This window comes from Manacus candei, unplaced genomic scaffold (assembly GCF_025592945.1).
Source record: "Manacus candei isolate 608988 ecotype Guabito, Panama unplaced genomic scaffold, ASM2559294v1 h1tg000070l, whole genome shotgun sequence".
In the NCBI taxonomy this organism is placed as follows: Eukaryota; Metazoa; Chordata; class Aves; order Passeriformes; family Pipridae; genus Manacus; species Manacus candei.
Genome location: NW_026138118.1, coordinates 822,571 through 839,891, shown reverse-complemented (window position 1 = coordinate 839,891; position 17,321 = coordinate 822,571). Strand labels below are relative to the sequence as shown.

At 50.0% G+C, this 17,321-nt stretch overlaps 2 protein-coding genes across 3 annotated transcripts; one reads left to right on the top strand and one right to left on the bottom strand.

The window, feature by feature from the left end:
• Positions 1-562: 562 nt before the first annotated feature.
• On the bottom strand, positions 563-3,898 carry PNRC2 (proline rich nuclear receptor coactivator 2). The gene is made up of 3 exons (XM_051807329.1): positions 3,738-3,898; positions 2,610-2,814; positions 563-2,183 (listed from the first exon to the last, which is right to left on the bottom strand). Exon 3 carries the CDS (start codon positions 2,163-2,165, stop codon positions 1,761-1,763), a length of 405 nt encoding a protein of 134 aa, XP_051663289.1. The 5' UTR covers positions 2,166-2,183; positions 2,610-2,814; positions 3,738-3,898; the 3' UTR covers positions 563-1,760.
• Positions 3,899-10,519: 6,621 nt separating this feature from the next.
• Positions 10,520-16,952, top strand: CNR2 (cannabinoid receptor 2). Of its 2 annotated transcripts, none has more exons than XM_051807302.1 (2): positions 10,520-10,642; positions 14,619-16,952. In XM_051807302.1, exon 2 carries the CDS (start codon positions 14,686-14,688, stop codon positions 15,733-15,735), a length of 1,050 nt encoding a protein of 349 aa, XP_051663262.1. In that variant the 5' UTR covers positions 10,520-10,642; positions 14,619-14,685; the 3' UTR covers positions 15,736-16,952. The 2 variants fall into 2 exon arrangements, with proteins under 2 accessions (XP_051663262.1, XP_051663263.1); XM_051807303.1 differs by lacking the exon at positions 10,520-10,642 and adding an exon at positions 13,959-14,300.
• Positions 16,953-17,321: the final 369 nt, after the last annotated feature.

Below are 17,321 nucleotides of genomic sequence, written 5' to 3'. Positions count from 1 at the left end.
TTTTGTTTCCAATTTGTACAAACACCATCGGTAATTGACAATTTGAAATGAAGAACAGATAATTAACTGGGATACAGCTCAGACTCTGGTGATGGTCCAGGTCACAACACAGGTTTAGAGACTGCCAATTCCATCTGATTGGGAGCAATAATTTGTAAACATTCAGCTGCCACTGTGTTTGGAATGTACAGAAAGACACCTCAGAACATTTCACAATCTGCAAAAGTCCCTTTCAAATTAAAGCACTTTTTTTGGTAATTCCTGTATTTTGAAAGAAGCCTGGATGATCCTGTTCTCACAGTTCAGCTGTTCCTGCTGCAGGATCAGCTGGAATGTGACAGCACAGGAGCTGTTGCTGAAGGATTTGAGCAAATACTGGGAGAAACTGATGTCTTGCAGAGCATTGATGCATTTTCAAAACACAAAATGGTTACAATCCTTCGGTTTTATCAAGCACCCAAACCCAGGCATTGATTTGGAACACATCAGTGTTTTTTCATCACTGAACACACACCTCTCCTCCACATTCTCAACAGGAGGAGCTGAAACTTCATCAGCTCTATTTTTTTTTTAAGTTTTATTTTATTTAAAAAATCTAAATAAGCCTCTTTTGCACTGATTTAACCTTAAAAAATGAGCTCACAACGAAGTACAACGTGCATATTCACTGCATGTGAAGTGCAAGGGCACAGCCACAAATGTCTTTTTTTTTCTTTTTTTTTAAACAAAATAACATTTTTTTTAAACTAGGCCACGTACTCAACATGGTCATCTTACATTCAGCAGTTTTGTACTAAAAATACTTCTGTGCAGGAAAGCCCAGCATAAATTTACATATGCTACAATGTTTTACATGTATTTACATGGCTCTGTCTTCCCTGTGAAAACACTGAATACCTGCCCCAAACTACTGTTAATTATTAGAAGGGAACCAATTTAAGACCAGTCTAAGGAACTACCTCACCTTTTATCATTATAAAAACTGATAGAAAAATGTGGTTTAGAACTCAGTGCAGTGGACATCCAAGGGATTTTTGGGGAGTTTTTTGGCAGTCACCTGGCAATGCAAAGTCTTTAGTTGGCACTCTGACTCGTGGAGATTCCCAGGAAGCACTGCTGGAGTTGGAGAGAGGCATTACGGATCTGCCTGGACTTCTTCCATCCCTTCAGGACCTTCTAGATTAGAGTCACGGGCTTGAAATGCTCATCCCCCCCTCCAGGAGTGCCACCAAAGCTCACAGGTACAGGTAAGAGAATCATCTGTGCTTCACCTTGTGCCCAGGGGGAGGTTTCTGCTCAGCAAATCCACAGAATGTTTGTTTAGCACAATTTTACACCAGTCTGAAAAGCAGCAAATAACCTGACTAAAGCTTTCAGTGCAGTTTTTTTTTTTTCCAGTTCATGCTGCATTAAGTTAGGTAAGAGCTGGTTTTCTAACGATTCAAATCACAATTTTCCAATTCTGGGAGACAGTCCCATTTACTCTCACAATAAATACAATAAATGGTGACTGTTCAGGATTTGATTTGATTGATTTTAGAGAAAAATACCTATTTCACAGTGACGTGAACACAGCACTGAACTTTTGAGGTAAAACATGAGGGGAATGTAAACTTCCACCCCTCTTCCAAGTGACTAACTACATGCAGCAAGAACACCTGGCTCTGCACACCTGTGCAGCTGGAGTTAGGAATAACAATGCTCAGATTTGAAACCCTGTCAATTTAAATCACTTCTGAAAAATAAGGAAAAGTTACATCTCAAGCCTGGACTTTTAGTAATGTTTTCAGCTGAAATGTCATAATTTCTTTGTCAGAAGGTTTAAAAGAAACAGGTACCCAGTGGCTCGGAGGCTTAGGAAGAACACTTGGGGAGGGTGGCTCGCTGAACTTGGCTCCAGCATAGTTCTGGTTGCTCTGGGGGGTGAACAACAGGTTGTGATTGTTGGGATTGCTGGGGAAGGGAACGTTGCTCTTGCCCCCTTTCTGCATGGCCTGCCATGCACCAGGGGATGAGCTGCCTCCACGTCCTCTTTCCTTCTTCATGTAGGTCTTCATCTGCGAGTTCTGCTCTTTGTTCTTCTGCCTGTTTTTAAGTTGTTGATGGTTCTTGGTGGTATTTCTAGACTGGGGAACTGGAATGTTGTATCTTTCTCCACCACCCATCTTCAACTTAAATGTCACCTGTAAAAACAGGGAGAAAAGTCGGGTGAGTTTTCATCACTCTTTTTTTTAAGCAGAAGATATTTCAGAGAATGTTTAGATTCTAAGCAAGGGGACACAAATCAGTCTAACCAAAACTTGTATCAATTCTGAGTAGTGGTTTTTACTTCTTTACTGGATACCACTTGAGTAATAAAAGGTGTTACTATTGAGTGCTGGAGAGATTTAAAACAAGCTTGTTACACCTAAAGATAGGGCAAAGTTTGCACTGATAAAGCCACTCCCTCCAGGCTTCCTGCTAAGTGCAAGAACTACTCTGTAAACCCAAAGTGAACTGAAAACCACCTCCAAACAGACTGCAATTGAACTGCCAGACACCATCACATGGTGCTTGGCACCTTTCTGCTGACATTCCTGCAGTAATTTCCCCTCTCCCACCCCATTTACCTCTCAGTTGTCTTCTCAGATTCCACACCCTCCAACTCTTGCCCCCTTTCTTGCTTCCAAGCCTGAAAGAACAGGTGCTGCCTTGTGCTGGACTCCTTCCTTTGGCTGGGAATAGAAGTTTTCATGGGCTGATGTGCTGTCTTCAGCCAGGGAGCCGAGCCCAACATCGGATTCTCGGCACAGAAGCTCCAAGGGAGAAGTCCCGCTGCAGAAAAGAGAAGGACATTTGACGTCAGAGTAAGGAAACAATTGTTTCGATTTGGGAGGGGGAAGCAGCAAATTCAGAGTCAGCTGTATCTCTGGCTAAAAATGACAACATGCTACAAACAACCCCCCATCCAAAAACACAAGGCAGTATTTGTCTTACTCTCCTTATACAAACTTCAGCATCGTACTTCGCATTTCACCAGTAACAGCCTTTTTATTATGCTCTCTCACTCTCTATGTCTTAAAAAGCATTTCAGTAGGCAGTGAAGAACCTCATCTTTTTTTTTTTTTTTTTTTAAATATGGAAAAAGTAAAATACTTTGGGATTAACTTTAGGGAAACTAGAGCTCAACGGATCACTTGAGCACAAAGAAACCCCTCCCTGTAAACTGCCCCTGGAGAACGCACCCACCTAACTGGGACCAGTATAGGAACTGCCCCCAATTGTCACTTCCCGTGACACCCCCTGCACTCCCCAAGCATCACAGAGCTCCATTTCTCATCTGTCAGCTGTTTTTTTTCACCTTCGTTAGCCAAGTAATTCCTTATTAACTCTTACACTCACTTCCTGTTTAGCCCATGGCTTGTACTTTCCTGTAATCTCTAAGATTTTAATCTCGAGTCAATCTGTTCACCTCCTGTAAACCTCCGAACTCATCAGCCCCCAGCCCATCCCTCCCTCAACTCTAGAGGAGCCGCCCATCTCCATTTCTTTCGCCTTGTTTGGACTCAAACCAAGGGAATATAACCAGTCTCAGCCCAGCTGCTGCTGCTCCCACGAACCGGCGCTTCTTCGCCTCGGAACTTTCTCCTCTCCCCGAGCCCCGCGGGGAGCCGGGACCCCCCGTCTCCACCGCCCCACAACGGAGCACAACATGGCGGCGGCCGCGCCCGGCCCTTCCCGCACCGCTCCGCCCTTACCGACTTCAGTCCGCTCCGTTCGCCCGCAAGCAGAGGCAACACACACGGGCCACTCGGAACCGACCCCTTGCTCCGCCGTCAGTCTCCAACCCCCCCACCCTCAAAGCTCCCTCCACCCTGCGCTGCCCCTCTCGCTCCTTCACAAAATGGCGGCCGCGTCCTGCGCAGTTTAACACCTTCACCCTCCTCCCCCCTCACTGCTCCCCGCGCCTTCAGCCAATAGGAGCGCGCCGCTCTCTCGCTCCGCCAATGGGCGCCAAGCTCCGCCTGTTGCTAGGCGGGGCCGGGGCAGAGCGGCCGCGGCGCGCGGGCGGGCGGGGCCGCCATTTGAATCCCCTCACGAAGGGCAGCGCGGGAGCGGCTGAGGGGCTTTGTCCCGCCCGGCTCGACCCCTCCGCCGGGTACCGCCCGAGGGTCCCCGGGCTCGCCTCCACAGCCCCCGGGTTCCACTCCACAGCCCCGGGACACGCTGCCAGCAACCCCCTCCGCTCAGCCCCGCTCGGGAATTAGCACAACAAAAGGTTGTGGGACGGCCGCGCCAGCTGCCGCTTGGGGCTTCAATGATGTAAAATAATTCACGCACACACACACAAAAAAAAAAGGACAAACGCACAAAAACACACACACAACCCGCGGCTGTGCGAGGGGATTCAGCGAACAAAGAGTAAAATCTGGCCCCTCAGAGATCCCGCAGCGCTCTGGTGTCAGAGGGTTCACTGAGCCAATTCCACACACCTGCGCTTAGTTAAACTATTTAATGTTTAAATTTAAAGTATTAAAAATAGCGTAGAGGGATTTTTTTTATTTCGTGTCAAAATACAGGGGAAAGCTTCCGCGGGTTTAAACTGCTGCTGTGGGAACGCAAAGCCCCTGGCAGCGGCTGCAGTTCGTGTTTATATTCACATCCTCTTACTTAACCTCAAAGTATAATTTTACACCAAAACCCACAAGATTTGGCCTTTAGAATTATAGGGTGAATGAAAATTAAATATATGTTAAAAATTTTCAGGTTTAAGAGTGCTCCCTGCCCACTGCTGAGGGGCCAGTTGAGCACTGCACACCACATTAAGGGCCAAAAAAAAGGAATTTCCAAAGAAAATGGAAAAGAACTAACTCAGTTCCAACACCACCAGATCAAAGCAGTACTTAAAACCAACACATGAACATTCAGATTTTTTTTATTTTGAGGTACAGACAGACCCCCTGGGTTCCTTGAGTTACCCTGCATTTTTAGCTACAGAATGGAAAAAACTACTCTTTCCTCTTTTATCCCTAAAACATCTGAACCAAAAGTGTTTCCTTACTGACCAGCATGTGGTGTTACAGGGCTGTGACCCACCCCAGGGTCTTCAGGCACTACCAGGATAACGTAAAGAAGTTTGTATTTGTTACGCAGTTATTAAAAAAACCCATCAGATGTTTAAATACATGAGATGTGTTGACATACCCGAGCCCCGACCTTTGTTCATATTCTTTATCGTATGTTTGCACAAACCAAGCTGAAATTACTTTGTTTTCCTCCCTTTGCTTTGGATTTTTTGGCATAATGTTATGGCTGAGATCCTTGTAGCAGCTTTCATTTTAGCTAGAAGACAACAATATCTGTTGTAACCAAACCCTTAAGCCTTGAAATTCCACTGATTATCTCAAGCAACTCCCCTATAATGCACATCAGCAGATTTTTGCTTTGGTTCTATCTTTAGTTTATTTCTGCTGAAACAGTCTCATCTCAGTTTTCAAGTCAGGACATGTCACTGGGATTAAGAAACAGTATTTTACAGGCTGCAAACGCGCTCCCTTGTCCGGGGAGCAGAACATCCGTGTGCTTTTCAATCCAGATCAAGGATGACACAAGGTCTGGCAGTTTTTCTTCACTATCTTTGAGAATTCAAAAAACATCTCGTCTTTCAGAGCTGGTTTCGGGGTCAGGCTGACACATTTAGCCTGACAGGAGCAGAAATGTCAGGGATAAACCACTGCTGTACTTGTGCAGGGACTGTTCTGCTGAAACACACTGGGAACCCAGTGACTGCAGTAAACTGTGTTGTTCAGAGTTCAAAAATACACAAAGGGGTATTTTTTAAATCAAAAGGACGGGCAGTCCAGAATATCCCAAACACCACAATGCCCAAATTGCAAAGTTACCCATTTTTTACACTTCGGCTGTTGAAGCCTTGGGCTGGTTTTCAATCTTGCAATGGAAGAAAAGGAGATATTCCCAGAGCCATGGTAACCTTGGCAGGGACAGAAACTCTCAAATTCCTGCCGTGTCCTGAAGACACAGCACAGACTGAATCCAGGGTTCAGTCCCCCTTATCATCAAAATCTGAGATTCCTTCAAGAGAAGCTACTTCGCTCCTTCAAACAACTATTTTTAACCCCTCTATTTTTTCCAAAGGCCTCAGCATAAGACTTCTTGCTCCAAAGCTTGTGGCACTACGTTCCCCTCAGGTACTCACAGGTAGTCTGAGGTATTTTAGCTGCCTCCAGGACCATGTTGTGCCCACCCTTCATACCCACACAGCCCTCCAGCTGCCACAGACCAAACTCCAGAGCCAGGGCAGTGCTTCCAAACCTGACTGTGCTGTGCCACGTGGGGACACGCACTCAGTGACCTCAGCTCCACTACATCCTCTCACAACATGTACATGGTTTTTCTATTGTGCAAGTGTCTGCTCTGTCAGGATTATTCTGCTTCCTCACGTAATCCAAGGCTTGCTGCAACGAATACAGACTTTCTTCATGTTCCCAGGGAGCCAGTTTCTGCATTACCCAAATCCTACTCATCTCCCCACCATATTTTTGCTGCTGCAGCGACAACAATTCAAGGTTTTCCCTGGACACTGCTATTTTTCACTCAGCATCTCTGTTCCCCCTCACAGCAAATGTTAATCCAGCCCAGGGAAGCAGCTCCATCTGTGCTGGCACTGCCACAACCAGCACTTTGAACCGAAGTTCCAGTGAAGACAAAGTCCCTGGAGCTTCATTAGCCCCAAACTGAGCCGCTTCCAGCTGTGGCTGGGATGGGTCTCACCACGCTGGAGCATCTACACATTCGTGTGTTTATGGAGTGCCAAAACTCCTGCTGGAGGGTTTCACTGGAATTACCCGTGGTGGATCCTGCAGGAAGTCAGCAGCAGGGATGAATCATTTGTTAAGTTAACAGTGAACCGTTGCCCCAGCTCTGTTTTACAGTGACAAGTTTCCGGTACTACGTGACTTTTAGTAAGCCCAAGATGTTTACTTTTTACAGCTCTCAGAGCCCCCATGACACACTTGAAACTAGACAGACATTTCCATCTGAGTCAAACATTAAACAGGGTATCGATCTATCCTCGTGTGAGAAATGTGTTGAGTTTGTATTTTCTTGAAAATCTGCACTAGAGTATGGAGTATACAGTCATGTTTAGAATATCCTTTATTCTGTCTGGCAGAGGACTCCTTTTCCTCTGTCAAATAAAGCTCAGGAAATCCACAGCAACGATCTACAGGAACTGGGTGGATATTTGAATCTCTGCAGAGTAAATAGAGAAGAGGAACAAGAACCCCAACAATTTAATAAAATTACATACTTTAATTGTTTAAAGCTCCTCATAAGAACATTAAATAAAACAAAAGCAGGAGACTTAATGATATTTTCTATGTAAGCTGTAGATATGAATTAAGTCAGTGTCCACCAGTACCTGAGGTACATCAGCTCCAGAACATGACTTCTCAACTCCATAAATAAAAGCACCTCCAGGCACAACTCCCAAGTCACACCCTGTGTGTTTTCTGTTTCAACAGCTCCCCATTCAAACTCCACCAGCCCTGAGTCACAGAACCCTGCAGGACTCTTCAAATCAATACGCCTGGTTCACATCCTATCAGCAGGGAAAACATTGCCACCCTCAACCTCCTCCCCACAGGGCAGCACAGGAGTTTCTGCGGCAGGAACAGCTCTCCTGAGGGACAGGAAGACCCCTTGGACAGGCCCTGTTTGCTCTCAGGAGCTGTGCTAGACAAGAGAATAAGTCTGGGGTTATTTTTTCTGAGCATTTCCTCTAAGAGTGCAATATAAAGTCACTCACCTGGCTCTGAGTCACACCTTATCAAGGTGAGCTGTGCCTCCACTCCCTGCCCTGTCTGGGCCACCCAGTTTTCAAATTCAGCTTCAGCAAACACAACAGTCAGAGAAATACAAGCAAGTCCTCCCACAAGGCACAGACACCCTTCCTGCCAGGGCTGGTGTCTGAGTGTCCCATCACATGAGCTGTGTCCCAACACAGCCCCGGGGTGTTCCCTCTGCTCTGCAGACAGAGACACCACTACTGAGCAACACCAAGCTCACAGTCCCTTTTCCCCAGTGCCTGCACAGCATTTCCTTGACCCTTTCCCCCAGCACGCTGCAGGACCAGAGCTGGCAGCTCACCAGACACAGCCCCAGCTCCTCCTGCACCCCAGTAAGAAGGGCACCCAACAGCCAGACACCTCTGCAGCCAGGGCTACTACCTGTGTGAGGGCCACAAGGAAAGCATCCCTTCCTAGGGCTGTCTGCCCACTTGCCAGTTCTGCTCAGCCTCGGGAGGATCCAGTTCAGCTCCTGGCACCAAGGCCAGGAGTGCAAAGTGCTGCCAAGACTGCCCCAAAGAGCTCAGCAAACCCCTGCACCACTGTCTGACAGCTCAGTCACACCTGAATATAATTCTGGCTTAAATGCCATAAAATCAGGTACACTGAATTCAGGTAACGTCACCCAGCTGAGCCAGAGGCCACTGAAAGCCAATCCCCTCCCCAGTTTCTGGTGTTCCTACAGTTCCCAGCAGTTATGATTTGGCTGTGCTTCTGCTTGGGGCCAGCAGACAAAAAAGGCAAAAGCAGAATGTGACCTTAATGGGAGGGTAAAGCTGATTCCTGACCCCAGATGTTGACCCTGAGTATGGGGGTGTTCCCAAAGCAGGGCTACTCCCAGCTGGATTAGCTGCTGATGATGCCAAGGGGAAAAACCCAAGCTAAACAAAAAGCCCTTACATTACAAGTCATCTTTAATGATTTTCCTTTACCCTGGCATGACAATTTTTGCCATAAACGAGACTCAAAATACAAACTTTTAACTATGCTGCCATAATAATGTTTCTTTCCTGTAACACAGAGACTCCTGTGTCACAACAGTTCTGCCTGCAGACAGAGGAAACTTGGGTCCATATTTCACAGAATCCTGCTGGATGTGAAGGTGTGTCAGAGCAGGGAACAGTCTGAGGCTGAGAGCTGCTTTTTGTACTCAGGAATACTATAAAGCATCTTCCTGTTTCTCACCTATTCTTTACAGTCTCGTAGCTGTTCCTGCAAAGGAAAATTTGTCAGTTCGTGGGAACTGAAATGGAAGCCCTTATTTTTTGAGACCGAGCTGATAACCCACCTCTTCTGCTCCGCTTACACAACAGCTCGAGAGGCCTTTCACTGTTATTGTGGTTTCCACACACGAGATCCAGAGAGGGGCTTCCAAACCCGCCCAGCTCTGAGCAGCATCTAAAGGGTCAGGCAGGTCCCTGCAGTGTCCAAGCGCCCTGGTGAGCTGGGAATCCCCTTTTCCCGGCCAGGGGCCGAGGGGAAGCGCTGGGTTCCCAATTCTGCCTCTTTTCTCAAGCCTTCACAGGCCGATGCCCCGCGAGTGCTGCAGGTTTCCCTGGAGAGGGCAGCCGAGCATCGCTGACCGCCCGAGCTCCGGCTGCCGGGAACCCCCCTGGGCCACAGATAACCGCAGAGGGGAAAGAGGCAAAGCAGGATCCGGAGAGCACGAGGTGTAACTGCTGTTCAAAACCATCCCGGAATGGGGGAACTGGGATCCAAGCAGGAGGGAAGGTTGAGCTCCCACCTGGAGAAGGCAGGTTGCTGGTGCTGGGATGGGGCTGTGGGATGGCTCTGTAGGGTGGCAGAGCAGGGTAAGGTGCGTCCAGGGGCCAAGGATCACGTCTTTGCTTCACACCCAGCACTGTGTGTGCTCCCCACTGCAGCGTGGATGGTCTGTACACAACCACATGTGGCCAATTCCTCTGGGATTTGGGGCAAACTTGCCTCTACCCACCAACACAGCGACACTGTCCCTGCTGTCACCCAGCAGCTGTCCCTGCTTTCCAGCAGCACCAGCACAACCTGCCCACACCCAGCTCCAGGCAGCTGCTGCCCAGCCAAGGGGGGAAGTGGTTATGGGAGGAAGGATGGCTGAGAGCAGGCAGAGCAGTGACTGCAGGCTCTGCAGCCCTGGGTCTGTCCTCACCACAGGATTGTATCACTGAAGACCTTGCAAGAGAGAAAATCACCTCATTCCTCTGGCATTAGCTGAGCGTGTGCACAAAGCAGGGCCTTCCCCACTTTGGGGAGCACAGAGGGGTGAGGTTTGTGCTGCTAATGGGGCTGAAAGACAGTAGATTTCTGAGCTTGCCCTTAAACCTGCCCTGAAACAGCCAGGTATATGCAGACTTTTCCATGTCTGCCTCCTAGGCCTTTTCCTCTCCCTCCTCTTCCCCTTCCCCAGAGAAATCAGAAGAGCCCCTTGACTGTCCCTTGCCTCAAACGCTGCAGGTACATGGAAGAATCAGATGGAGTGAGAGAATTATTTCAGCAAGCCAAGAGCACTCAAGCAGTTGTGAGATGTGGCATTAGCAGGCAGAAGAACACAACACCCAAGAGGGGAAGTGGGGAAGGAAAGAAAACCCGACACACATTCTCAGAAAGAGCAAGAAGGCGGAGGGAGGACTTGCACTGATGGTTTTCCAGCCCGGGGGAATAAACCAGAGTGGTACAAGAGAGCCAGCTGAAAGCAGAAGTGCGGGAGAGGAGAGGGAAGCAGCCGCTGCTCCGCCCGCAGCTGCACGGGCTGCCCTGGGAGCCAGAGGGATGGGAAGCCCCCGAGCAGCCGCGGGGAGGTGAGTGGTTCGCCTTTGCTGCCCCACAGCATCCGGCAGGGTCCTTTTTCTCACATCATCCCCCGGAGCCCACGCACGGGGCGGGCTGGGGAGGCTCCGCTGCACAGGGAGATCCCTGGTGCTGCTCGGGATGAGCTGCGGCGTGTGGCAAAGGGGGGGAAATTGGGTTTTAGGACCAATTCTTTCTTAAGGAGAGGATGAAAGGTAAGTGCTTAATAGCAGGCTGTGGGGTAAGTCTTTACAGCTGATTTTTGGAAATATTAACGTTGGGTCAGTTCATCAGGAACTATGGGGATGGGACAATCCTGCTGACAGGATTAGACAGGATATTGGGAAGGAATCCTTCCCTGTGAGGGTGGGGAGGCCCTGGCACAGGTTGCCCAGAGAAGCTGTGGCTGCCCCATCCCTGGAAGTGTCCAAGGCCAGGTTGGACAGGGCTTGGAGCAACCTGGGCTAGTGGGAGGTGTCCCTGCCCATGGCAGGGGGTGGGACTGGGTGAGCTTCAAGGTCCCTTCCAACCCAACCATTCCATGATTCTGTGTGTCACAGGTATTTCCAAAAGTCTCACAGGGAGGAGTGTGATGCTGAGCTCAGTGTTTACTCTGACTCTGTGGGTGGTGGTTTTGGTGGAGTGAGGGCAGCTCTGTTTTGCCCTGTTTTGTACCCAAACTGACCCTCACAGCTGCTCTGCACCCACCCCATCCTGGGCTTCAAACACTGTCCCCCCCCAGGCAGTCACACGTGGGCAGAGCTGGACTCTGGAAAGAAATAAAGCAAATAATCTTCAGTGTGACATTTGTGCCAGACAGGTCCTACAGCAGGGAGGGAATTCCACTCCCCAGTATTTGGTGTGGTCAGAGGGACAGGCTGGGATGAACAGCTATTTCCAAAATAATGGAAAAACTTCTGCAACTAGAACAAGAACTCACAGATAAACTGAAATATTTGTAAAGCAGAAGGTATTTTGCTTTTTCAGTAAGTGAAATATCCAAGCATTTATGACAATTTTTGCATAAATCATCAGGTGATCATTTAAGATATTTTATTTTACCGTAACAATACATCTCTCAGAAATTCTGAACATGAAATATTCAAGACTTTCAGAGTGCTGCAGGCACAATGCACGGGCTGATTGCAGCAGGAAAACTTAATTTTACATTATCTAAGCAACTGATATGTAACTTATTAATCACCAGGATGCTGTGATGGCTCTGTAAATGCAGGAGTGGAAGCAGGAATCGTGCTGCTGCGTGAGAAGTGCTGCAAGTCTGACAGCTGGAATCAATCCCAGCAATGCACTGAGAAGGAAAAGGACTTTTCCATTTGTAAATTTAATTTCCCCCAAAGCCAGTGGAGTTATTAGGCTGGAGTGAGTGGGCTCACAGCAGATCTAATGGAGGGGGAGGTTTCTCTGCTGCTCTGGGCAGAGTTTGCAGTCACTGGGGCTGTATCAGGAATATGTTGCATTCCCAAATGTCATTCCTGGATTCTGTTCCTAATAACTGGGCTCCTCATTTATTCGGGGTGTTGTTTCCTGGGCCTCTGCTGTTGGTCCTGGCACTGTCTGGGGGGGTTCTCCGTTGCAAGGGTGCTTTGTTTTGGCAAAATATTCCCCCCCTGGGAGATCCTGCTGGCAGGAGACACTGTGCCAGACAGAGTTATTCCTGTGCAGAAGCCCAGGGAATCCACACTTGGCTCCTTCCAGGGCACCAGTCCCTCTGTGCCACAGCTCCTGGAGCAAAAGGAGGGCGAGAAGCCACTTTGCTCTTTGTGGCTGAGCTGAGCTGTCAGCTGGGACTCCCTGGGCTCCTTGGGCTGGTTGTGGGGCTGGAATTCCCAGGGAGGTGGAGATGCTGCTCCTGGAAAGGGGTTTTCCACCCTGGATGTGGGATTTGCCCAGTGGAGGATGCTGCAGATCAGCTCTCCCCCAGATATGGGCTGGAGTGTTTCCCAGGAGCTGAGCTGTGCAGGAGGTAGGGGGCACGAACAAACCAATCCAGGAGCTCATCTGGTGAGAGGGAAATGTCCCTTAGGCATGAAAAAGCAGCTTTATGTCCAAAAAAAAAACGCAAACAAAAAAGGGGGACAGGCAGTGCAGGAGTTATTTACCATTATAACCAAATTCTCTCCCCAAGCAATGTAATGTCAGGGATGGCATTTTGCTGCCTTCAGTCTCTTGCCCAGCGTTCAGCAGTTTCCAAGCTTCTAAGTAAGTTAGTTGGATATTACACAACTTCAAATTAGAGGATTTATGATGGCCCTGGGAATGCTGGCTGCAGGTAAGGGATGCCAAGATGATGCTGGAGTCTGCTTAATTAAAGGATGTCTTGGCCTGGATGCTGGAGTTTGGCTGGGGAGGTTTGGATACTCAAGGCAGTTGTTACTCTGGTGGTCCCTGGTGAGCCCTGTGATATGAAAAGTCCATCTGTCTGCTAAAATCCACCTCTCTCTGGAGGGAGGGATGTTGTCAGGTTTAATCACAGCAGTTGGTAATTCCCTCTGCCCGTGTCGTGTTCCTGTGAAGAGCTGCAGGAAACGAGAGCTCTGAGATGTGAGTGCAACATCCCCAGTCCTGTTACCCCATGCCAGGGCCTGATGTAAGAGGAGAGAGACTTGCTGCAACGCTGAGCCCACATGTCAGCCAAAGTCCAGGACTCCTCCAGCCTGACATGCCAAGAAATCCAGCTCAGGATAGACCTGCTCTGCCTGTAACACGCACCAAACGTCCTGGAGCCGCCAATATTCCAGCTCCACAGGCAGCAGGAGTGAAGTGTGGGGCTGAGGCTCTTCTCCAGGATCTCCTGGGCAGCATGTCAAGTACTGAGAAGCTCGAGGGTATTTTTCAACTGCTGCAAACAACAGAACTGGGGATGAGTGTCAGGGAAATCAGTGGGGAAGGAAGTCACGGGGTCAGGTATAAAATACGTCTCAGATGTTGTAGATGGAGGTTTGTTGGTCAGTGCTGGCTGTTGTCACCTCTACAAACAGCTGCTGCTATTGCTGGATTTCCCAAAACAGGCAGAGAAACCACAGGTGGTGGATTATAGGTGGCTGGAGCCCCCAGCCCAGCAGCCCAGCCCCTGCCCTGCTCCTCAGGGAGCTGTGGCTGTCACAGTCCCAGCTGTGCCTCACGTGTTTGGCACATTTCCCCTTTCAAAAAAGAGCTGAGGGGAAGGAGAGATAGTGACTTGTTTGTTCTGGGGAAAAGGTAATGCTGTCAGGTCAGTGCTCTCCTCCAGCGGTGGGAACTCATGGTCCCGTTGCCTGGATAAAGGATCCTGGACACTCAAAGCCAGGCAGATGCTTTCTAGAATGGGGTCCTGTCTTGTGGGATTTTCCAGCAGATGCTTGGCACTTGGAACATAGCATCTTGCTGTAAATCAGGCAGGTTTAGTGTATCCCAGAGCTGCCTCTTCACCTGCTCTCTGTAACCTTTGTTCCCTGTAACCTGGGGCAGCACAACTGAGCCCTCAGTGGAAGTGCACTTGGTTTGAACACCAGTGTAACCCACAGCAAGGATGGGAGAAAACAACCTGAAGGACAAGCCCCTCAGTGTGACGAAGATGAAAGGGGTTAAATGCATTGAGCTGCAGAAGTGGAGAGAAAAACCCAACTCTGCTGCCACAGGGTGCCCTGAGCAGTGAATCCTGGAGGACTGGTAAGAACTGGCCCAGGATCTGTGCAATTCCCAGTGTTGCTGCTTCCCTCTTGTGGTGAGGAACCGGCCCGGGAATGGACGTGGTGCAGACGTGGTACCCGTGGGCTGTGACAGATGGGGCTCAGCTACATCACCTGACAAAGCCTGGACCTCTGCTGGGAAAGGGTGGAAGTTGGCTCCAGCATTTGGGCTGTGGACCTGAAAATAGGTCCCCATGGGCTATTTTCCTTTTGCTTGCTTCCCTCTAAAGGGGGGGAATGTGTCTGGGTTGAATTTACTGCCTGTTGTGTAAGTCCTCTTCCCCTCTACCTTTTTCAGAGCATCTGAGGAAGAGCAGAAGGAAGCAGGAAGGCTCTCTGCAAGGTCCTAGATCCAGTTAACAACCATGGATATTTGTAAGATACCTGAAAACGCCTCCAAGTGCAGTGGGAGCACCATGGAGTGCTTCATGGTGCTCAGCACACAGGCACAGAAGATAAGCATTGCCACCCTGTGCTGCCTCTTTGGGACACTGTGTGTTTTGGAGAACTCCTTGGTGCTCTACTTGATCTTCTCTTCCCCCAGGACCAGGAAAAAGCCTTCCTACATCTTCATCAGCAGCCTGGCCCTCGCTGACATCCTGGCCAGCATCATCTTTGTCTGCAGCTTCGTGAACTTCCACGTGTTCAACGGAACTGGTTTCTCCAAGGAGGCGTTCCTGCTGCAGCTGGGAGGGGTGAACACCTCCTTCTCTGCCTCCCTCAGCAGCCTGCTGCTCACAGCCCTGGACCGCTACGTCTCCATCAGCCGGCCCTCCGAGTACAAGCTCCTGATGACGAGGAGAAGAGCCTGGATAGCCCTGGGAGTGCTCTGGGCCACCTGCGCCACCGTGGCTTCCCTGCCCCTCCTGGGCTGGAACTGCTGCACGCTGGACTCCTCCTGCTCCGAGCTGTTCCCCTTCGTGGACAACAACTACCTGTCGGGCTGGGTGTGCCTGACCCTGCTCCTGCTGGGCTGCATCGTCTACGCCTACGCCCACGTGCTGTGGAGGGCCCACCAGCACGTGGCCTACATGGAGCAGCACCAGGCACAGGCTGGGAAGCAGAACACCCGCATGAGGATGGACGTGAGGCTGGCCAAGACCCTGGTCATGGTGCTGGCTGTCCTCGTGCTCTGCTGGTCCCCCGTCCTCGTGCTCATGATCTACAGCGTCTTCTTCAGGCTGAGCGACCGCCTGCGCAAGGTGTTCGCCTTCTGCAGCACCCTCTGCCTGCTCAACTCCATGGTGAACCCCATCATTTACGCCCTGCGGAGCAAGGAGCTGAATTCCTCCCTGAGGAGGGTGTTTTCTCACTTCAGGAGGCAGCTGAAGGCCCCCGAGGAGAGCCCGGAGGCCGAGAGCACCCACAGGTCCTCCGTGGTAGAGACCGTCTGCGAGGACGCGCACGTGACGTAGGGAGGCATCCATGGGAGCCCCGGGAACTCAGGCTGGCAGAAACAGTCTGGATCACTTCCCTGTTTCTTTTCTCTTCTGATGGAGGACCTGGGAGATGAGGATCAGCTGCCTGCCATGGAGACAGCTCCTGCTGATATTGTCCTTCAGTGCTGGGACATGAAGCGCACGGACTTTGCCCTCAGGCACATGGTGGGATTGTTGGGGTGTCCTGTGCAGGAGCTGGACTTGATGATCCTTGTTGGTCCCTTCCAACCCAGAATATTCTGTGATTCTACCACCTCCTGCCAGGGGAGGTTCAGGTTGGACATCAGGAGGAATTTCTTCACTGGAAGGGTTAAACACTGGAAGGGGCTGCCCATCCCTGGATGTGGCACTCAGTGCTCTGGGCTGGGTGACAAGGTGGGGATTGGTCAAAGATTGGACTCGGTGATCTTGGAAGTCTTTTCCCATCTAAATGATTCTGTGATTCTATAACTTACACAGGCTGCAGAGTTACCAGTGCCAGCCACAAGACAGTGGATAAAACCACATCCCAGAACAGCAGATCCTAATATTTTATGACAATTCCCCCTGCCTGTCCACAAATAACCCCCAATGTGTTTTTATCACATTCAGTGGTGTCTTCCTTACACTCCTTAACACAGAGGTAACATCAAGTAAAACCCTCCACAGACCTTCAGGTCCTCCAGAAATCCCCAGGGATCACATAATCTCTCTAAACCCCTTCACTGGGTACAGGCAGAGCTGTGCCAGCACCATCAGCAGAGTGCTGAGAGCACATGAGACAGAGGTGCATCTATTTATACCAGACTCTGGGGGTTGTGTATGTGCAGCACAGTGACAAAAAAAGTCCTCATGTCCTGGCAAAGGTGAACAACAGAGACAACACAAAGTCATGATGAGCTCCCACTGGCAGGGAATGCCTGGCTGGATCCCACAGGAGCAGGATGGCAGCAGCAGGAGGTACCTTGGCTCTTCCTAGGAAAGGTGCAGATGGTTCCTCTGGACTTGCAGACAGTCTTGGCCAATTGTGTCTCACAGCATTTGGGACCATGTTGATTTTAGCATGCAATCATGAAAAACTAGAATGTTCTCACTGTGGTTTATGGACTCAGCCATAGCTGGGGCAGACAGGACCCTGCAGGTACCACGTTTCCTCCAGCAAATTCCAGGAGAGCTGACCAGTGTTTGGTGGATGTTACATGATTAAACATTACAGCCACTTCTCATGTTTTATTTCTGTTTCTTCCCCGGTGCATAAACACCTCCAGTTGACAAGGCCGTTCACTCAGACTTAACACAGGCAGGTTTAGCTCGTCAGAATAAACGAGAGAAGCGCTCCGTGACACTGGCAAAACCTGGGGAACGTGGGAAGCTCCAGGCGGCCTGGCAAGCCAGGAGCAGGGGGCACGGGGCTAACCAAGGGGGACGCGGTTGCAGCACCAAGGCTGCCAGAGCTCAAGGAGCACTTGGCGTGACCCTCGGGGATGTTCCCGCTCGGGGCTAAGGGTTGGATCGGTCACCCCCGCGGGAATGTGGCGGACCGCAGCCTCGAACCCGCGGCCCCGCGGTCCCGCCGTTGCCCC

Excerpts from the sequence above, each read along its gene's own strand:
- PNRC2 (XM_051807329.1), bottom strand. The coding sequence starts at position 2,165 with ATGGGTGGTGGAGAAAGATACAACATTCCAGTTCCCCAGTCTAGAAAT.
- CNR2 (XM_051807302.1), top strand. The coding sequence starts at position 14,686 with ATGGATATTTGTAAGATACCTGAAAACGCCTCCAAGTGCAGTGGGAGC.